The following is a 17539-nucleotide window of genomic DNA, read 5'->3' on the forward strand; positions in this document are numbered from 1 at the left end:
GGAGGGCAAATGAAAGCTGTACTCAACCCAGGCAGCTCTACTGGAGTGCACAGAAAGCACTGAGCCCCATGGGCTGCCACTGGCTCAGAGGAGAAGCCCTAGAGGGGAACAGGGAAGCAGTGCCTACCTCCGCTCTCAATCAGCACGTCCAGGAGCTCGTCCATCTGCTGACTTCGTGTCATCTGCTGCAGCAAACAACAAAGAGGAGAGTAGAGGGCGTTAGGAGGAGAGTCCCTCCAGCCACAAGCCAGGAAGGTGGCTCTAGACCTCACAAACAGCTTTCTCCCATGCAGGAGAGGTGCCACACCAACATGGGGCTGGCAGTGGCGTTCAGGTGAGCACTGCAGGGACATGGGACAAGCACAGTAGATCTGGGGAGCACAGCGCCAGGTTCCCCCCACCCTGCTCAGTGGCCACCATGCACTGCTTCTTCCCAGGGCTGTCAGGACACAGGGACTTTCTGGGCCCAGCACCTCGCACTGGCATGTGCCTCCCTGCACTCCCTGCAGCCTGGGGGGCCGTGCATCATCTTCCTCCTCTTCCTGACCGGAGACTGGAAGGACTTCGTGCACACCTCCCTGCCAGCACCAGCCCATGTTAATCACTGCCAACAGCACTGCTCCACTGTCCTGAAGGCACCATCGTAAGGAGCACTGAGGCTGCAGACAGGTTGTCACAAGAAGTAAGGGGCTCATGGGTGATGGAGACAGTCCTCCCCATGGGAACAGTGCTCCAGGGTGAGGCGAAGGGGGGCAGATGGCATGGAGCACGGAACTTTGCTTATGGGCTAAATAGGGAAGCGGAGGTTTCCTGATGACTTGGGAATGCTCAAGAATCTGTTTCTCACATCACACTGAGCACCCAAAGAAAAGTACCGTGAAGTCCTGGGTGTCTGTGGGGGATGTCGGGGCCCCAGGGTAGCTGGAGCAGGACAGAAGATGCTGTCTCATTCAGTCTGGTGTCTGACTGCTTTATGGCACTCATTCAGCACCTAAGTCTTCAGGAAAAGCCTGTTCCTTATGGAACAAGACTGTTGTACCCAGAGACCCTATAATGGGCTATACCTCCTGAGGATGAACTACATCAGCCTCAAAAGAACACCCTGCACAGCCCTAGCCTTATAGAAAATAAAAACCATGCAGTTACCTGCTTTACTGCATCCTCATAGGGTGGAGGCTGCTTTACCTCTGAGAGGGCTGGGCTTGACTTACAAAAAGTTGGGGATGGAATAGAAAACTTTTGACCTGCCTGCGTAGGCATCTGCATGGGGAAATACAGGGAAATGGAGTCAGTGCAAAGGGAGGCCCAGCTCTCTTTCACCCCTGGTGAGGCCAGTCTGGTGCCAGGGAAACACAGGTGTGTGGGTCAAATCAGCTCAAAGTGCTTGGCTTCCAGGCAGGAGGGAGGGAGATAAACCAGCTCCATCAGACTAGCTCTGAGAGCCAGGGCCAGGCTGACCTCTGATCGCTGCTGGAGCACAGGCACGATGCTGCAGAGCATCCTGGTGCAAGGGGAAGAGAGAAACGGGGATGAACTGGGGCTGGGATCAGCAACACTTTGTGATGCTTTCATGTGTCAGCAGTGTGTGCCCTCTCCAAGCTTTTGTCCCTGTCCAGAGGGCTGAGTGAGGAGTGGTGGTTGCTGAAGGGACAACTCTCTGCTGTGCTGGTTCCCTGGTGGGGAGGCACATGCTCTAGCTCACTGCAGACCCCAACTGCAAACCCTGCTTTATCTTCCCAAGAAAAACTCTCCCATATGACCAGGGAAACTGCTCTCCTTCAACCCAGTGGTCAAAATCCCTCACTCCCTGCTAGGAGCTGCAATGGCTTGGGAAGATCCTGGGGGCTTAGCTGGATGTAGGAATATAGCCAGGGCTCTCCCAGGGGCTGAGGGATCTGTGCCGGTGCTTCCCTGCTGTGGATAGAGCTGTGCCAGGGCTCCATGGGATGGGGGGAGCTGTGCCAGGGTTCTCCCAGGGGCACCACAAGCTGTGCCAGGGCCTCCTGAGGGGAGAGGCAGCTGGCTTAGGGCTCATTTAGGGCAGAAGCAGCTGTGCCAATGCTCCCCCAGGGCAGAGGAAGCTGTGCCAGGACTCCTCCAGGGGCAGAGGGAGCTGTGCCAGGGCTCCCCATGGCACACAGAGCTGTGCCAGGACTCCCTGGGGTGGAGGATTTGCCAGTGCTCACCCAGAGGCAGAGTGATCAGTGCTGGGGTCCCCTGGGGAAGAGGGAGGCTGTGCTAGGGCTCCCCCAGGGCAGAAGGAGCTGTGCCAGGGCTCCACGGGGCATGGGAGCTGTGCTGTGGTCCCCCAGGTGGCAGCAGGATTCCCCAGACGATGCCCTGCAAAGGACCCTGTGGTGCCATCAGCTTCCAACCCATTGTCAATGTGGGATGCTTTCAGCCTTTCCAGGCAGCACTACAGGCCCCTGGGTGCCCACCCTGGGTGCCAGCAAGTCCCAGGCTCCTTGGGAAGGACTCAAACTGGGATGCTGGACTGACTGCCCACAGAGCCCAGTGCATTCACTGCTGCGATGGGGTGTATCCACTTACCGGTGCTGTGCGAAGGCAACTGCTGGCCTGCGGGGACCCACTGCGCCCTTCTGAGCTGGGGGACACGGACAGGAGATAGTGGCTGTTGGGAGAGGGCGGCAGGCTGATGTGCTGGGGGCTCTTTGCAGCCCCGAGTGGGGAGTGCTGGGGAGAGCACTGCGGGCTCAGGAATGTCGAGGAGGTGATGGTGCTTTGCCCTGCAGGCTCCAAGCAGTGGCTATTTACAATGTGAGGCAGCTGTGGCACCCCACAGTTACTTAACTTATCCGAGCTGTTGGCTTGGCCTTTCAAGGCAGTTTGTTTGGATGCAAATGGACAGCTGGACACTGTGTTTTCTTGCTTGATGGGGACACCAAAGAAAGGAGGAGCGGGCTGCTGCTTCTCCTCGAGGCCATTATTTCTCTTTCGCTTCTGGAGCTGCATCCGTAGCTCTTCCACCTGCCTCTGCTCTTGCTGCAGTTTCCACGTTAGTTCATTGATGACCTTCTGCTTCTCCACCAGCATTTTGTCTTTCTCTGTGTCGATCCCTTCCAGCTCCAGCTGGATGCTCCCTCCATTCATGCTGCTCATGAGGCTTTCTTCAGCACTGCCATGAACTGGAGATGGTTGGAGACCAAACTGTGGAGAAGACATGGGCCCATCGTTGAATGTGTCTGGCAAAGAGCCACTCACAGAGAGGTCGGAGGAGGCTGGAGAGATGGGTGGCGTGGAGCTGGTGCTGCCAAAGTGGTAGAAGCCATTGGATAACATGCTGGTGGAGGACTGCGACTGGTAACTAGACAGGGTGCTGGTTGGAGTGACTGGGAAGGTGACAGTGGTGATCTCGCTGAAGCTGGGCACTGCGTTGCTGCCGCACTCCTGGAAGGGCCGCAGCCGTTCCATCAGCGCTGTTTTGGTACCTGACACGGGCAGGCCTCGTATTCGGAGCTGCTGCCTCAGTTCTGACACCTGGGAGGAAGATGATATTTTTAGAAACCAAACATTTCTAACAGGGAGTCTCAGATCACAGGCTCCCAGCTTCCTGATTTAAAGCTCTGACCCCCAGGGCCTCACTGTCTCACCTGCAGTCACCAGAATCACCCTGTACAACCCTGACCACCCCACATCCTGCAGGATCTTGACTTTTCCTAACAGGAAAACCTTTCTTCCTTCAGTAACTGAGACTCCTCTCCACGAACCAGCAGTGGTCCTTGAGCCATGGAGGTAAACCAAGACTCTCTTCCTAGCAGTAGGTTTCTAAGTGAACAGAGGAATTTCACACTAAAGGAACTAGCTGATGGCATCTTTTAGCTCAGGGAATGTGACTACATACCTCAGAGTCAGATACCCCACGTTCAGGCATCTGCACACAGTTCGGACATCTGAGCTGGGGCCAAACTGATGCTATTTCTACCTCACCTTACTTCTTCCTCTAATCATGAATACTTCCCCCAGGTCTCTCGTTCTAAAGGGACTTGGACTTCCCCATGGCTGAATATAAAAGTATAAAAGAACAGAAGTATAAAAGAACTGTTGATATAAGTGATATAAGTGATTCATGCCCTGCCTGTCACACCTACATGAGAGATTTAGGCGCTCATAGTGCTCGTAGCTGCAGACTCCAGGAGATACCTGCTTGTGCAGAGAGCTGAGCTGGCCTGGTTGCAGTGACCACTGAGAACCTGAGTCACTAAGAGGAGGCCATGCTGACGTCCTAGCTTCTGGCTGGTCTGCCAACAGCATCCATGGTGGCCACCATATACCCACAGAAGGCACGGAGCTGTGAGCTGCAGGAGCAGCAGCACTGATTGTCCTTCAGTCCTTGATGTGATGGCCTGGCTCACAGCCCTCCTGAGTTATACCTAAGGTTTGCTGATACATTCTCTGGAGCGAGGCACCCACATGCCCCTGCAGAGCAGCAAACCAGGTTTTCAGTTGCCATCACAGTATCAAATTCCTGACCCAATGTGATGTACTCCTGGGTTTGTTCACAGTGTGGTGCTTCTGGTTTGCTGATCAGCCTGGGGCACTACAATGCACACTTTGAGGATTGCAAAGCACATACAGGGGATAAGATTCTGCTCCTTGTGGTGACAAACTTTGCACTCACTTTCAGATCATCCAGGTTTGATGGCAGAGGGCCTGGCTTGATTGATGAGACACAAGTCTGGCCTGAAAAGGTGGTTTTCACGGGAGAAAGAGGGGTGGTGTTGACAGAAGTTGATGAAGAATTTGAGCTTTTGACCATTTGCTCATTTGATTGCCTGGAATAACAAAGGAGATTCGGGGTAACTTGTCTATCCCCCTGGGGTCTCTGTGCCCAGCGTACCATCTCTTTGCTCCTTTGGGGCTGCCATCTCCCATATGAGACCTGACGGGCTGCCAACCCCAAAGAGAACCAGGTTGGGCTGTAAGAAGATTTCTGGTGGCCAAGCCAGTGCACAAAGCCAGGCTGGCTTTGCAGGAGACTGTGCTGTTTCCGAGCTTTTATGTTCCCAAGCTTCCAATATCTGAAGGGGGCTACAAGGATGCTGGAGAGGGACTTTTCATCAGGGACTGTAGCAATAGGACAAGGGGTGACGGGTTCAAACTGAAACAGGGGAAGTTCAGGTTAGATATAAAGCAGAAGTTCTTCCCTGGGGGGTGCTGAGGCACTGGCACAGGGTGCCCAGAGAAGCTGTGGCTGCCCCACCCCTGGCAGTGTTCAAGGCCAGGTTGGATGGGGTTTGGAGCAACCTGGAGGAAGGTGTCCCTGCTCAGGAACTGGAGGAGCTTTAAGGCCCCTTCCAACCTAAACCAGTCTGGGATTCTGTAATTCTGTTTCACTTGCATGCATCTATTCCCCTTGCACTGGCACAAATGGGTACAGAGGGAACAACCTGGAGAGAGACAGGACTAAACCCTGCTATTGGCATATTGCTACTCACTTTACTTGGCCTTGGTGCATCCCTGGGTAGCTGAAGTGCTGCTGCTGCTGCTGCTGCTGCTGCTGGCTGAGGATCTGGAGCTGCAGAAAGAGCTGCTGTTGCTGGAGGAGTCTGGCATATGCAGAATCCATGGGTGGAGGGGACTTCTCTGCCTTCTGGTCTGGAGGGATGTACTGGTGATACTTCAGCTTCTTCACCTTGGGCTTGGTGTCCTTGGGCTTTTTGTGACGGTTCTTGCTGTCACTGGATGATTTGGACTGTTGGTCCAAGAAGGAAAGGAATGAGATGGGAAAAGAGCTCTGTCACCCCTGTGGGAACTCAAAAGCCTGGGACAGAGCAATGGCAGCTCCTGCAAGCACCCTGACACCCCAGCTCCAAGAGCTGCTCAGCCTGCATGTAGAGGACTCCCTCAGGCCCCCGCCCCATCTCAGTTGTGTGGGAGAGGACACGAGATGGAGAATGACCCTTCTTGCCTGGAAGACAAGAGGAAATGGCCTCAAGCTGCACCAGGGCAGGTTTAGATGGAGCTGAGGAACAATTCCTGCCCCAGAGGGTGCTCAGGCATTGGAACAGGCTGCCCAGGGCAGGGCTGCAGTCACCGTCCCTGCAAGTGTTCACACCCCGTGGAGATGAGGCCTCAATGCCATGGGTTAGGGGTGGCCTTGGCAGTGCTGGAAATGGTTGGAGTGGATGAGCTTAAAGGGCTTTTCCAATCCAGTTGTTCCATGAGTCTGTGATTCTATGATTCTATGAAGGAGTTTCAGTGTTGCCTTGTATTTCCTTCTGCTCCTAGCCCCAGGGGACATTTGCAGTGCAGAGCCTGAGCAATCGCCTCTAGCAAGGTTCAATGCTATACCTTGTACTGCTCCGAAATGAACCAAATCACAGTCTGGGACAAGGTTTGTCTCCCGGCATTATCCCAAGCCTTTAGGCCAACCACCAGAGCTCCCACACGCGTGGGGTGCAGCACGTGGGCTTGAGCACAGCCAGGTCCCCTGCGCTTGATCCCTGTCGCAGGCAGCCTGGAGGCTCAGGACCTACCTTCACGGCGGAGGGCACCGCGAGCGTGGGGCTCTCCTGCCCCGCTGGCTGCTTGGGGCTGTCACATTGGATGCCCTGCGTTGCCGTGGGGTCCAGTGCGTGGCCATCGGTGCTGCAGGGCTGGTCCTGCGAGGGAGGGGTTTGCTGTGTGATGGGAGCCAGGGCGTGCGGCCAGAGCCAGGGGTGCCTGGGACCCATTTCCATGTTGCCCCCAGTGCATTCCACCCCACCGTGTCTATCCCAGCCCAATATCCCCACTCCCCCATGCCATCCCAGTCCTTTCCCAGTCCTCTGTCTCCCCAGCCCATCCCAGTCCACTCCAATCACCTCAGCCCCATATCCTCACCCCACCTCCAGTGCACCCCCCCAGTGTCTCCCAGATCAGCCCAATTCCCCTCTCACCAGCCCCAGTCCTTCAGGTGTGCCCCCCCCATCCACTTCAGGTCCTCCCAGCCTGCTCAGTGCATCCCAGTCCCCCCAGTCTGCCGCAGCTCACCCCAGGCCACTCCATTCCCCAGCCCCACCAGCCTCCCCTGCAGTACCGGCGCTGCCCGGCAGGGGGTGCTGCAGCTCCGTGTCCCCCCCCGTTGCCCACCTGAGGCGCGGGGCCCGCGGCAGGCTCTGGGCCCTTGGCGGCCGGCGGCGGCTCGGCTGGGCCTGGGGAGCCCTCGCTCCGCGCCTGCTCCGGGGACAGCCCGTCGTTGCTGCTGTCCTCCTCGAAGGCGAAGGCGTCCGCTGCCTTGGGGAAGCTGACCTGGGTGCCTGCCGGGAAGAAGCGGCGATCTCAGGGCCCTGCGTTGGTCGAGGGGGATGCACCCACCCTCTGTCAGAGCTGGCTCTGAGCGCAGGACGCGTGTGGTGCTCGGAGGCCTCAGCCTTGCGCAGGGGCAGCGCCTGTGTGCGCCCCTGTGGCCAAAGGGGGTGTGAGAGGAGGTGGCATCGGGTCCTGGCCCGTGCCATGGCCCGTGGGGAGGGAGATGGAGGTGTCAGAGCCTGGCCCACAGGGGCAGGAGGTTTGACAGGGCTGAGGTGAGGAGATGCCTCTGTCCGCAGGCTTCACCCGCACGAATGCTTCAGACTGACAGCCCCCGACATGGCTTTTCCCCCACAGCCGTGCTGTCTGCTGCTCAGATGGGCAAGAGCTCTTGACCCCCGGCTTCTGCTGATAAATGAAGCTCTGAAGAAATGCAGGTCTTGTGAGCACCGCAGGTGGGGGCAGAGGAAGGAGCGGCGGGGCCGCGCTCGCAGTCTCCTCGTGCTGGTGTCTGGCATTTGTCAGGCAGCTCGGCCCGCAGATAGCGAGGTGACAAACGGGGAAATGGGAAGGGCCTGGGGACAAGCTCCCACCTGCCCCTGCTGCCGGCCCAGCAATGTGCCTCTGCTCCCCGGCACGCACCCGCCGGCCCTGACCCCTGCCCTATCGCACAGATAACGTTATCTCTGCCTGCTCCGGCTCTTGGTGCCAGGGAGGGCGAGGACGCGGGGAGCCCTGGCTCCCTGCCCCGAGCCGCTGCCCTGCCGCTGTATGGATATGATCATATCCTGGATACCTCCTACCCTGGGATGAGGATATGAGATCGATGTGTCCCGTGGAGAGCCTCTCTTCCCTGCTCTCCAGCGCACGGGGCTCCTTGTATGTCCCCTTTCCAGCATCCAAACTGCATCCCTCAGGAGCAGGCAGCCACAGCTAAGGCAGCTCAGGCACTGGGGTGGATGAAGACGTTATCCACCAGAGGTGCTTTTGTAGTGGGCACTGGACAGAGGCTTGGGGCAGAAATGAATTACTCCATAAATAGAGAGAAAAATTGCAGACAAGCATAGGCATCCTTGCTCTGGGAAAAATGACAACACGTGAGGACTGTGGATGTGCAGGGCTCCCGCTGCGCTGGCATTTAATAAGCACGCGTTGGGAAGTGGTGCCAGAGCTGAAAGCCCAGGGGACCTTTGGGACACAGCAGCAGCCTGGAGCATGACAGGAATGTGCTGCATCCTGCTGCTTGATACCACGGGCCTGTGCCGGGTGGGGAGCGCTGCCCTTATCTGTCCTGCTCTCACCCAGCCCGTATTGTTTCAGGATCCCATGTCTCTGCTGTAATCTCAGGCAGAATGGTGTTTGCTCGGGGCTGTTTCTAATGCACTGGGTATTGTCCTCTCAAGCGAATTGGACAAAGTGATGACAAGGACCTGGTAAAAAAAGGTTCTTGTATCATTGCTCAGCTATGTAGGGCACTGGCGGCCTCCTGTCACTGGGACGTTAGGGCTTTCGGTTGGGGTCTGGCACTTGCTGCTCACCCTGCCGGAGGTGATTAGAGGAACACGTCAGCTGAACTTTCCACTGTATAAACAGCTGAGATTCCAAGGTTAAAGTAAAACGATTTTAAACCCTGTCATCTTTCTGGTATTGCAAAAAACAAAACGTTCACAAGTGCCAGTGCTCATCCCTGCTCTGTGTTCTGCCCTTAACTGTGAGCACCGCAAGGTGCCTCTGACCCCAAAAATCAGCTTGAAGATCCTTCAGCCTGAGGCTCTATTCTGCAGAAACCTGAGGGCTGGGATTGTGTTCGTGGTGCACTTGCACCTCCTCCTTCTCATGGCGCCCAACATTACCAAGTAACTTCACGGTTGACCCTGATGTGCTGCGTGATTCACCCTAAATGGGATAAAACTCACAGGGGACAGTTTTTCCTCAGCCGTGCGATAGAAGGGCATTGTGCAAGGGAGAAAGTTCCAAATGGATCCATTTTTTCAAGCCAAACTTTTTGTTTTTATCAGTTTTGTCCTGTAAATCTCTCTTTACCACGAGCTCCTGACAAGGCAGCTGGAGAGAAATGCTGTTCCCAGCTCACTTGCCCAGCCTCCAAGCCTCTGCTGCAGTGAATAAAGTCAGGCTCAAACTGTCGCAGATGTTTAGGGGGGGTGGAGATTTTTTTCTTTTCCACTGTTCTTCCCTTCAATAAGTGGCTGGGGAGATTTTAATTGAACTCTCGTTAAAAATTCCTCTTCAGGCAGAGTCCTGGAACATTTCACCTCCAAAGATGAGAGCTGTGAAATGCTGCAAAAGGAGCAGCTCAAGGGCCACACTAGAAAAGCCACAGCAGGAAAACCAACAGCAGGAGTAATTGTGGGTCAGGACAGAGCAGTACTGGAGCCTCGAATACCTTGTGTCACTTATGCTGGTTTCTGAGGTGAAATGAAAGTCAAAGTCCTTCCTGTTTCAATTCCCATTTTCGGCATCACTGCTGTTGTTCAAACCCCACTCCTGTTCCAGAGCCCTGCCACTGTCCGCAGATTGCTCTGAGCCCCAGAACAGGCACCCAACATGGGATTTTGCCCATGGAAATAATCCCATGAATTGAGGGACCAGGAGCAACAGAACGAGCAGCTCCGATGGGGCACAGCATCTCTCAGATGCTCAAACACAGGCTGCTGTCCTACATCACTGGCTTTCCTGCCCCCTTCTTTGCCTTTGGATCTCCCTTTCCTGGTATTTGCCCTAGTGAAACCTGAGTCACCTTTTGCTTTGTGTCAGCTCCCACACCAGCCTCCCTGCAGCAGCACAGGGGGAATGAAAGTGGAGGATTTTGCTTCCGTGTTCTGGTTGGGGGATAGGTGGTAGACGAAACCCAGCTTAGGCATAAGTCAAGTGCTGGGCACTGTTAGGTAGGAGTGAACTCTGCTCTGGGGTGCAGGCTGCTCCTTGTGTCCCCCAGCAGTCTAGCACCCCAGGGATGCTTCCTCACCCCAGAGATGCAGCATCCTACTCTGTTAGGCCATGCATCTCACTAACATCAGTGGAAATAAGAGAGAGCTGAACTGGAACACTTCACCCCCGTCTGCTGTGATGGAAAAGCTTGACAGGGCACAAATGGGCAAACCCAAGCTGGCCTCACAACGTGTGTGCACCTAGGTCCTCTCCTTCAAGAGGGAGGCAAGAATGTTTTGTCTCCAGCAGTATCATGTATGTGCTCAAAGCCTTGGCGAGAGAAACAGCTTAAGAAGAGAGGTCCTGAGGAGATGAGCATTTTGCAGTGGTTGTTGTTCTAAGATGAGAGCTCTCTTTTTCTAGATCTGGATAAAATAGCCCAGGCTGTGCTGGGCTGGGCTGCTTACTGTGAAAATAGTTAAATTTAAGCAATAAATGCAGCTCTTAAGTGCAGGTCTGTCACTTCCTGCCGCCGCTGCAGTACATCCTCATAACCTTGCCAGCCCCGTGCTATGCACACAACACAACATGCACGTTCACTTCCACTACCTTTTATGGCCTCTTTCACAGCGGAGTCGACAGGAATAATATTCTTCTCCACCAGCTCCAAAGGACCCGGCCTGAGAGCAATCTTTTCATTGAGATCATCTGCCAGTCGGGCTCTTTTCAGCTTCATTTGAGTAGACTGAATGGACCCCTCTGCAGCTGAGTCTAAAAGGCCAAATGGAAGGCATCAGTTTGGGACCTGGGGCATCTCTAAGCACAGTGCACAGTGAGAATGTGCTTTCCCTTCAGCACAGCCAAAATCTGGGCTGCAGCCGGATGGCTCAGTGCACAGCAGGAGCTGCTATGAGGCTGGGAGGCAGGATGCGGGACTGGATGTGGCTGATGGGATTTGAGACATAGGTCCTCCTCTGAGCCTGAGGTCCAACTTCTCATTCCCAGGCAAAAGCCTTTGTCTACTAGCCTAGGCTTACAAACCCATCCTGCAGCTGGAGCATCCTCCCCAAGGATCAGGAATGATCTATAATGGAAACTTCATTAACAAACTCCCACTAATGTAGGGGCCAAAGTGGACTCCAGCTCCTGCCTGCTAGGAGCCCATTGGCCCTTGCTGGCTAATGCAGATGGATACCTATTTCTGAGGAACAGCTGCAGAAATGAACCATTGACAGTGTGTGATGGAGTAAATGTCTTGCACTAGAAGAAAAAAGGCTGAGGTTTTGGGAGTAGACATTTGGAGGCAATGTAACAACAGTGCTCCAGGACTTCAGGGAAAAAACAAGCTGCGGAGAAGCATAACAAAGGCAGCTAGATCTGGAAGCTACAGCCCTACCAAACCAAGCTGAGAAGTCTACAGTTATTGAGTGGTGACATAAGAGTAGCCATTAAACAGACATTTCCTCAACAGAGGTCATCTGGCTCCTCTGGTGGCGCAGGCATGAGTAGTGAGGGGGTGGGATTCTAAGATAGACCATGTCTATACCCTTGGGGGTCTAAAGAAGGGCTGTGTCTAGGTTGTGCTATCTTCAAAGACTGGAGACTCTTCTAGAAGAGAGACTGTAGGCAACAGAAGTTACAGGGCTTGATCCCATGGAACACTTCTCTGCAGGACGTCAGGAGAGCTGATCCAGGGTAACTCCTGGCCTCAGACTATACAGGGCAGTAAACACACTTGAGGTGGACCGTAACAGAAGGTGTCCCTGTAAAGCATTTAGATGATGCGAAGTCTCAGTTGGCCAGTTTCAATCACCTCTAGGTCCTGTTATGAACCAGGTAAACACGTGAGTCCACGATATGCCAGGGTACATGTCCTGTATGCAGAGGTGTAGGGGGGGCAGCACAGCCAGCTTGCTCAATACAAAGCCAGGCAGTATCTGCTCCAGCTCTCCTCTGGCTATGTCTGCCTGGCCGTGCCCATGCCTCATGTCTGCAGCTCCCACCACATCTGGTTTTACAGCCCCCTAACTCCTCTAATGCTTCTATGGTTTAACCTAAGGGAAAGACACTTTCCACCTGATTGATAAACAAGCAATGGTGCTAGCTCATTCTAGGGATGGACATCCAAGGGAAAAGCAAGGCAGTGGCAGTGATCTGGAATGGGTCCTTGCCTCAGCCCTCCTGTGTGGCAGAGAAAAAAGAAATATGGACTTCATCCATGCCGAGAGCAGAGGCCAGCAATTACAGTTGCCAGAGAGTGGTATGCTTCTTCCAGGCATCTAACAGGGCTACAGGAGAGAGGCTGCACATCCTCCCTGGCTCTAAGGAGCTCGGTATCTCTGGAGATAACAAGGGACACCACAGTGTTCCGCTGTCTGTGACGGGATGCAGCAGAGCCATGCCAGCTCTCTGGCTGGGAAGGGACACCAGGATGGGAGAGGGGAGAGGTGCTGTGGCTCATGGACTGATAGCAGGGCTCACCCTTTTCATACAACAGTGCTTGGCATGAGCTGACACATGAAATATCCAGAATTATGGAAAAACAAAAGACGTTCAGCTTTGGGAGGTGTTGCAGCCACCAGCTATAGAGATTTCAGTGCCCTGGACAGCTAGTGCCATGGGTATGCTTTTCATGAGGATCACACGTTGGCACCTCTGTCTGAGTCCTCTCTTACAGCTCTTCTCTACGGTATCTTATACTGGTCCCTGCCAGAGATGGGAGAACGGTTAGATAACCTTTGGGTCTTACATCCGGGAATAAATGTGTGTCCTGCCTCCTGAAGACCAGGACTGAACTCCGTACAGCATGTGTCCCATTTGAATCTGCCCCTCATGAGCAGCTGGGAGAAAGTTAAACCCCAATGACAGTCCTGAAGGGAAGCCAAGTGGGGCAGGAAAGGCATGAGTCACAAGGAGGGAGACACAAGGAGTAAGTGCGAGAAGCTCAGGCAGTCTTACCTTGTAAAATGTGCATATTGACCAGGTCTGATCTCTCAGGCCTGCTTCTGATCTTGTGCTTGAGATAATCTTCAGTCTGCAGGACACAAATGCAGAGAGTTACCTGGGTAGAGCAGCAGTAAGGTGCAGAGAGCATCTGCCCCTGTGCCATCCCATGGTTCTTTTGGATTTATTACAGTGTTCACTATAGCCACTCCTAAGATGTCTCCTTTCCAATTTCCCTTGGGTTTCTCATGCATGGAAGTATTACAAGAGCCTATGGGAAGGATGAGATCTATTCAATGGGGAGTGGTGGGTCTTCTCCTAGCTTAGCATACCATGTGGCCTTTGAGAGCTGCACCAAGGCAGCTCCAGAGTCTACGGTTAGCAATGGTTTCTGTGGCAAGCCTAGCACTCTGGGGCTGAGCAGACCATGAAGATTCCCAGGCTCTTTACCCAAGTCAGCCATGAGGCTTGGTCTTCCTGCAGCTAAGTTAAGGCACAGGAAGAAATAGGACCAAAAAATGTACATAGTTCAAAGAGGTTAAAATCTTGAGGATAAATATGAAAGAATAGTACAAGCAGCTGGAGCAAAACTGGAAAACCTGCAGTACAAAATGTACAGGATCATGAGAAAGATTTCATGAGGACTTCTGTAGGCATGACAAGGCAATGGAAAGTGCTGTCTGTGTTCCGTAAACAGGAGAAATAATTATGCATGCTGCTGGGATGGCTACAGGATTTAATGCATTTTTAAACCGTCCTCACTAAGAAGATAAATGGCTATTTATTGATCAGGTGACTAAGCCAAGAACCTTCAGCAACAAAAGAGAAGAAACCCCAGTTATCAGGTTGGAGAACAGGTTGGAGAATACTGGAGAATAAATGTTCCCAGTTTGAGATACACAAGAGTAATATCTGTGGGTCTCCAGGAAACTGGGCAAGGGAGAGCATAATTTCTTGCTTTAAATGAAATGGAGAGAAGAAACAAGGAATTTATAAACCAGTCAGCAAGATATTGGACAAAGCAATCAAACAGTCTCTATAAACAGATTTCAAAGATAGAGAAGAGGTGAGTAAGAGCCAGGATGGATTCATCAAGAACAAGACGCATCGCACCAACATTATTTCATTCTATGGAGAGCTGACAGATTTCTGTTACAGGAATAAACAGTGAATGTCATGTAGCTTGACTTGAAGCATGTTTTGACATTATCTCACATGGCTTTCTCACAGGCAAGCCAGAGAAATTTGGTCTGGATAAGACTAACATAAGAAAGGAGTGTAGCTCTGCATCACCAGAGGAACTAGGAATGGCTCACAGTCTAAACAGAAGAACAGATCCAATCACGTTACACAGCAATTTTTTCTACTAGCCAATACATTCATTACTGTGTTGGAGGATAGAAAATAGCTCTGAATCATTCAAGGCTAACAGATTACGAAGCAACATGATTTAGAGTAATTGAAGAAATGATCTGAAGTAGTTCTGATCCAATTGCAAGGGCATGTGGAAAGGACTGCATTCAGGTCACAGCTGATTCTGCACTGGGGTAGATGGAGACTTTGTCCACCAGAGGTGCTTTTGTAGTGGGCACTCGACAGCAGCTTTGGGCAGAAATGAGTTACTCCATAAATAGAGGCAAAATATAAATGGCTCTGGAGAATCTTGTGATCAGCAGCAGAACCACGTTGACCAACAGGCAGCTTTCCAGGAGACACAACAAAGGATTTCAAATGGGCCCTAGGAATAAAAACCTCCTGTTCTGTGCCGTGCATCTGAAAGGGTCCACGTGAAAGGTCTGGATGACAGCTATAGGAATCCTTCTAGAGCCAGAGGTGGGCTCAGTGGGGAGAGGCTGAAGGGAGGGGAGGTTGGTCAGCCCAGAGGTCAGATGGCTACAGAGAAATTGGGTGCAAAATACTTTTAAAGAGTGCTACAAGAGAAAAGCTAAGCAGCTGTGCATGTGCATGCATACAGAAGAGTGAGCCATGGGCTTCAATTTCAACAGAGCATGGGCAGGGAACTGGGGCCACTTCCTAAGAGCACAGGTTAGAGAGCTATGGGTGGGCTTGCTGTTGGTGGTCAGGGATGGCTCAGCTGAGGCTGGCTGCTCTGGGGCAGAGGAACGACAGCTTTTCCTCCCTGCCATGCTTGCTGGGTGCTGGCAGGAAGCACTCAAGCCCTGCTGAGCCTCAGGGAAGTCAGCCTGCTCGTTGTCCTCCGACCCAGCAAGCTCTTAGGAGACATTGACTTCAAAGGCTGTGCACTGGCCTGATGCCAGCCTCTAACATGGCCAGTGACATGTTTAAACAAATAATAGACATTTTATTTACTGAAGTCTTTACCATTCCTGACCCTTCTCCTGCTAGGTTTTCCCTGGCTTATTTTCACCAACAGTCCCTTGCTTGGACCATGTGTATGTTTGTTGGTTCCTATGAAGGTCAGAGCAAGCTGGTGTCTGCACCTGAGTGCAGTTAAATTCACCTAATGCATTTCTAGCTAATCCTCAGGTCAGGTCCTGACTTGGGCTAAGCTTGAATTGCTGCCCTACAGCTGTGGCATTGTCCTTGTTAAACCCAGCACTCACCCTGACTTTCTGCTCAGGTTTCAGTTCCTCTTGACCTTTGCTCTTTATAAGCTGCATTTGTGTCACTGGGGTGCAAATGGTGGAGAAAGACTTCAGATGTCTTTGGGGTCTATTTTAGTGTCAGTTGAAACAGAAGAGCTTTCAAAACACATGAAAGCAGTTCTTGTTATCTGCTTTCTGTTTGCAGAACATCGGTTTGGAGGGGTGTCAGCTAAACAACAAATGCCACTGAGTAAGTATCTGGAAACAGCTGCTGCTCCTTCCCTGTCACAGCTCGAAGCAGGACATCCTTGCAAAGGAGTATATTTGTTATGGGCTGTGCTTATTAATGTTTTCATTAGCATGGTCTAAAAACACAGTTTGGGATAGACTAGAGCATCCTTCCCTTTCCCTAGGCAAGTAGCCAGTGAAAGCTTTTGGAGAGAAAGGCAAAGAGACACAGATGTGTACTTGAGCTGTAAAATATGTGACACTTCAGGGATACTTTGGATTGCTTGAAATTCTGTAAGCACACCAATTTTTCAGAGTCATGCTGTGTTTTTTATGCTGGCCGTTTATTATCACAGGAGACTCAGGGCAAATGATTTGGAGTGTGTTTAAGTTCAGATGAGCACTTCTCCATGTTTCACAATCATTCTTCCTTGCAGAAGTCCTTTCTTATACACAGATTAATGGAACAAACTCCATGTTCAAGCAAAACCTGCATGACTGAGTGTTCCCTTTTCCATGGACGTCTCTCCTGCTCAGTCAAGGCTGGATGGCAGGTGCTTGGAAAACCGGCCTGATTTCCCACAGAGTGGTCTCATCACAGGGTTTCAGTGTGTTCTGGAAATGCCTACTTATCTCTGACTTCAGCAATATTTAGGGAAGCCTGAGTGCAGCTAGATAACAGGGCCAGAGGGAGCCTGGCCCACTTAGCCCCTTGGATATTGTGTGTTGTAATAGCCACGCTGCACTGCAGAGCTAAGAGCCAGGCTCCTGCCTGATGACAAATGTGATTTCCCTGGGGACTTGCTCCGGGTGACAAAGGGCATCTGCAGGCCTCCTGCATGCTTGCTAAATAGTTAGGCTCCTTCAGCTCTGTCTGCTGCTGGCCGTGCACTAACCCAGTCAGTGCAGAGAGGAGTGGGCTGTGGACCTGGTCCGGAGACTTCAGCTGCCTGGATGTTCACTGAAAGGACTGCTGATGCCATGTGAACTGTTCCCTGCCCACAGTCTCTTGTGAACCCCAAGTGATGCTGTAAAACCCCATAGCTCAGGGCACAGATGCTCCAGAGCATTTGTGAATCCTGGCCTGGCCCCACCATGTCTGGAAGCAGGGGAGATGCTGTGACCCTCACCTTTGGCCACAGGGTTGAATAAAGGATGCCAGAGCAGGGGGCAATGGTGGAAAGTGCTATCAAACCCCTCAAGTCATGCAAAGCAAGCCCACATATCCCCTCACTGGGGTGGCTGCAGGAGTTACCTTGGCTCGCTCCAGACTTTTTCGCTGCTCATGGAATGAGGATGGGCTTTTCAGTGCTGCAACAGGAAAGAGAGAGGAGCAGTCAGCACAGGAGTGGAAGCAAGCAGCTACCAAGATATTCAGCAACAGCATTTTAATGAGGGCTATATAAATAGCAACACAAACTAGCCATTCCCTTTATTGCACCCACTAAAAATAACTCAGGAAAGCTCTGGGAAATCCCTTGCTCTCAGCCAGTCCATGGATGGAGAGCACGGGGAGCACAGGAGGCAAATGGGCAGGAAGGGGGTGCAGGCTTTGAAACATAGTGCTCTGTGGGACATATCAGACAGCAGATGTGGCTTTTCCTTGGAGTGCTTCCTGCAGGTCGTGGAAGGCACCAGATCCCCAGAAGACGGATGTGGGA

General features: G+C 52.6%; 1 protein-coding gene across 3 annotated transcripts in view; it reads right to left on the reverse strand.

Annotated features, from left to right (window-relative positions):
- MYOCD (myocardin) overlaps nucleotides 1-17539 on the reverse strand; it is a 227646-nt gene that overhangs the window by 1704 nt on the left and 208403 nt on the right. The window contains exons 4-12 of one of the 3 annotated variants that reach the window (XM_080629354.1): nucleotides 17134-17189; nucleotides 13099-13174; nucleotides 10750-10911; nucleotides 7093-7259; nucleotides 6498-6623; nucleotides 5457-5713; nucleotides 4640-4793; nucleotides 2551-3498; nucleotides 128-185 (exon numbers count right to left, since the gene is read on the reverse strand). In XM_080629354.1, coding sequence (XP_080485480.1) covers nucleotides 128-185; nucleotides 2551-3498; nucleotides 4640-4793; nucleotides 5457-5713; nucleotides 6498-6623; nucleotides 7093-7259; nucleotides 10750-10911; nucleotides 13099-13174; nucleotides 17134-17189 — 2004 coding nt within the window. The remainder of the gene's footprint in view (nucleotides 1-127; nucleotides 186-2550; nucleotides 3499-4639; nucleotides 4794-5456; nucleotides 5714-6497; nucleotides 6624-7092; nucleotides 7260-10749; nucleotides 10912-13098; nucleotides 13175-17133; nucleotides 17190-17539) is intronic. The other 2 variants (XM_080629353.1, XM_080629352.1) reach the window with 2 other exon arrangements.

Source organism: Psittacula echo (genome assembly GCF_963264785.1).
Source record: "Psittacula echo genome assembly, chromosome: 14".
In the NCBI taxonomy this organism is placed as follows: domain Eukaryota; kingdom Metazoa; phylum Chordata; class Aves; order Psittaciformes; family Psittacidae; genus Psittacula; species Psittacula echo.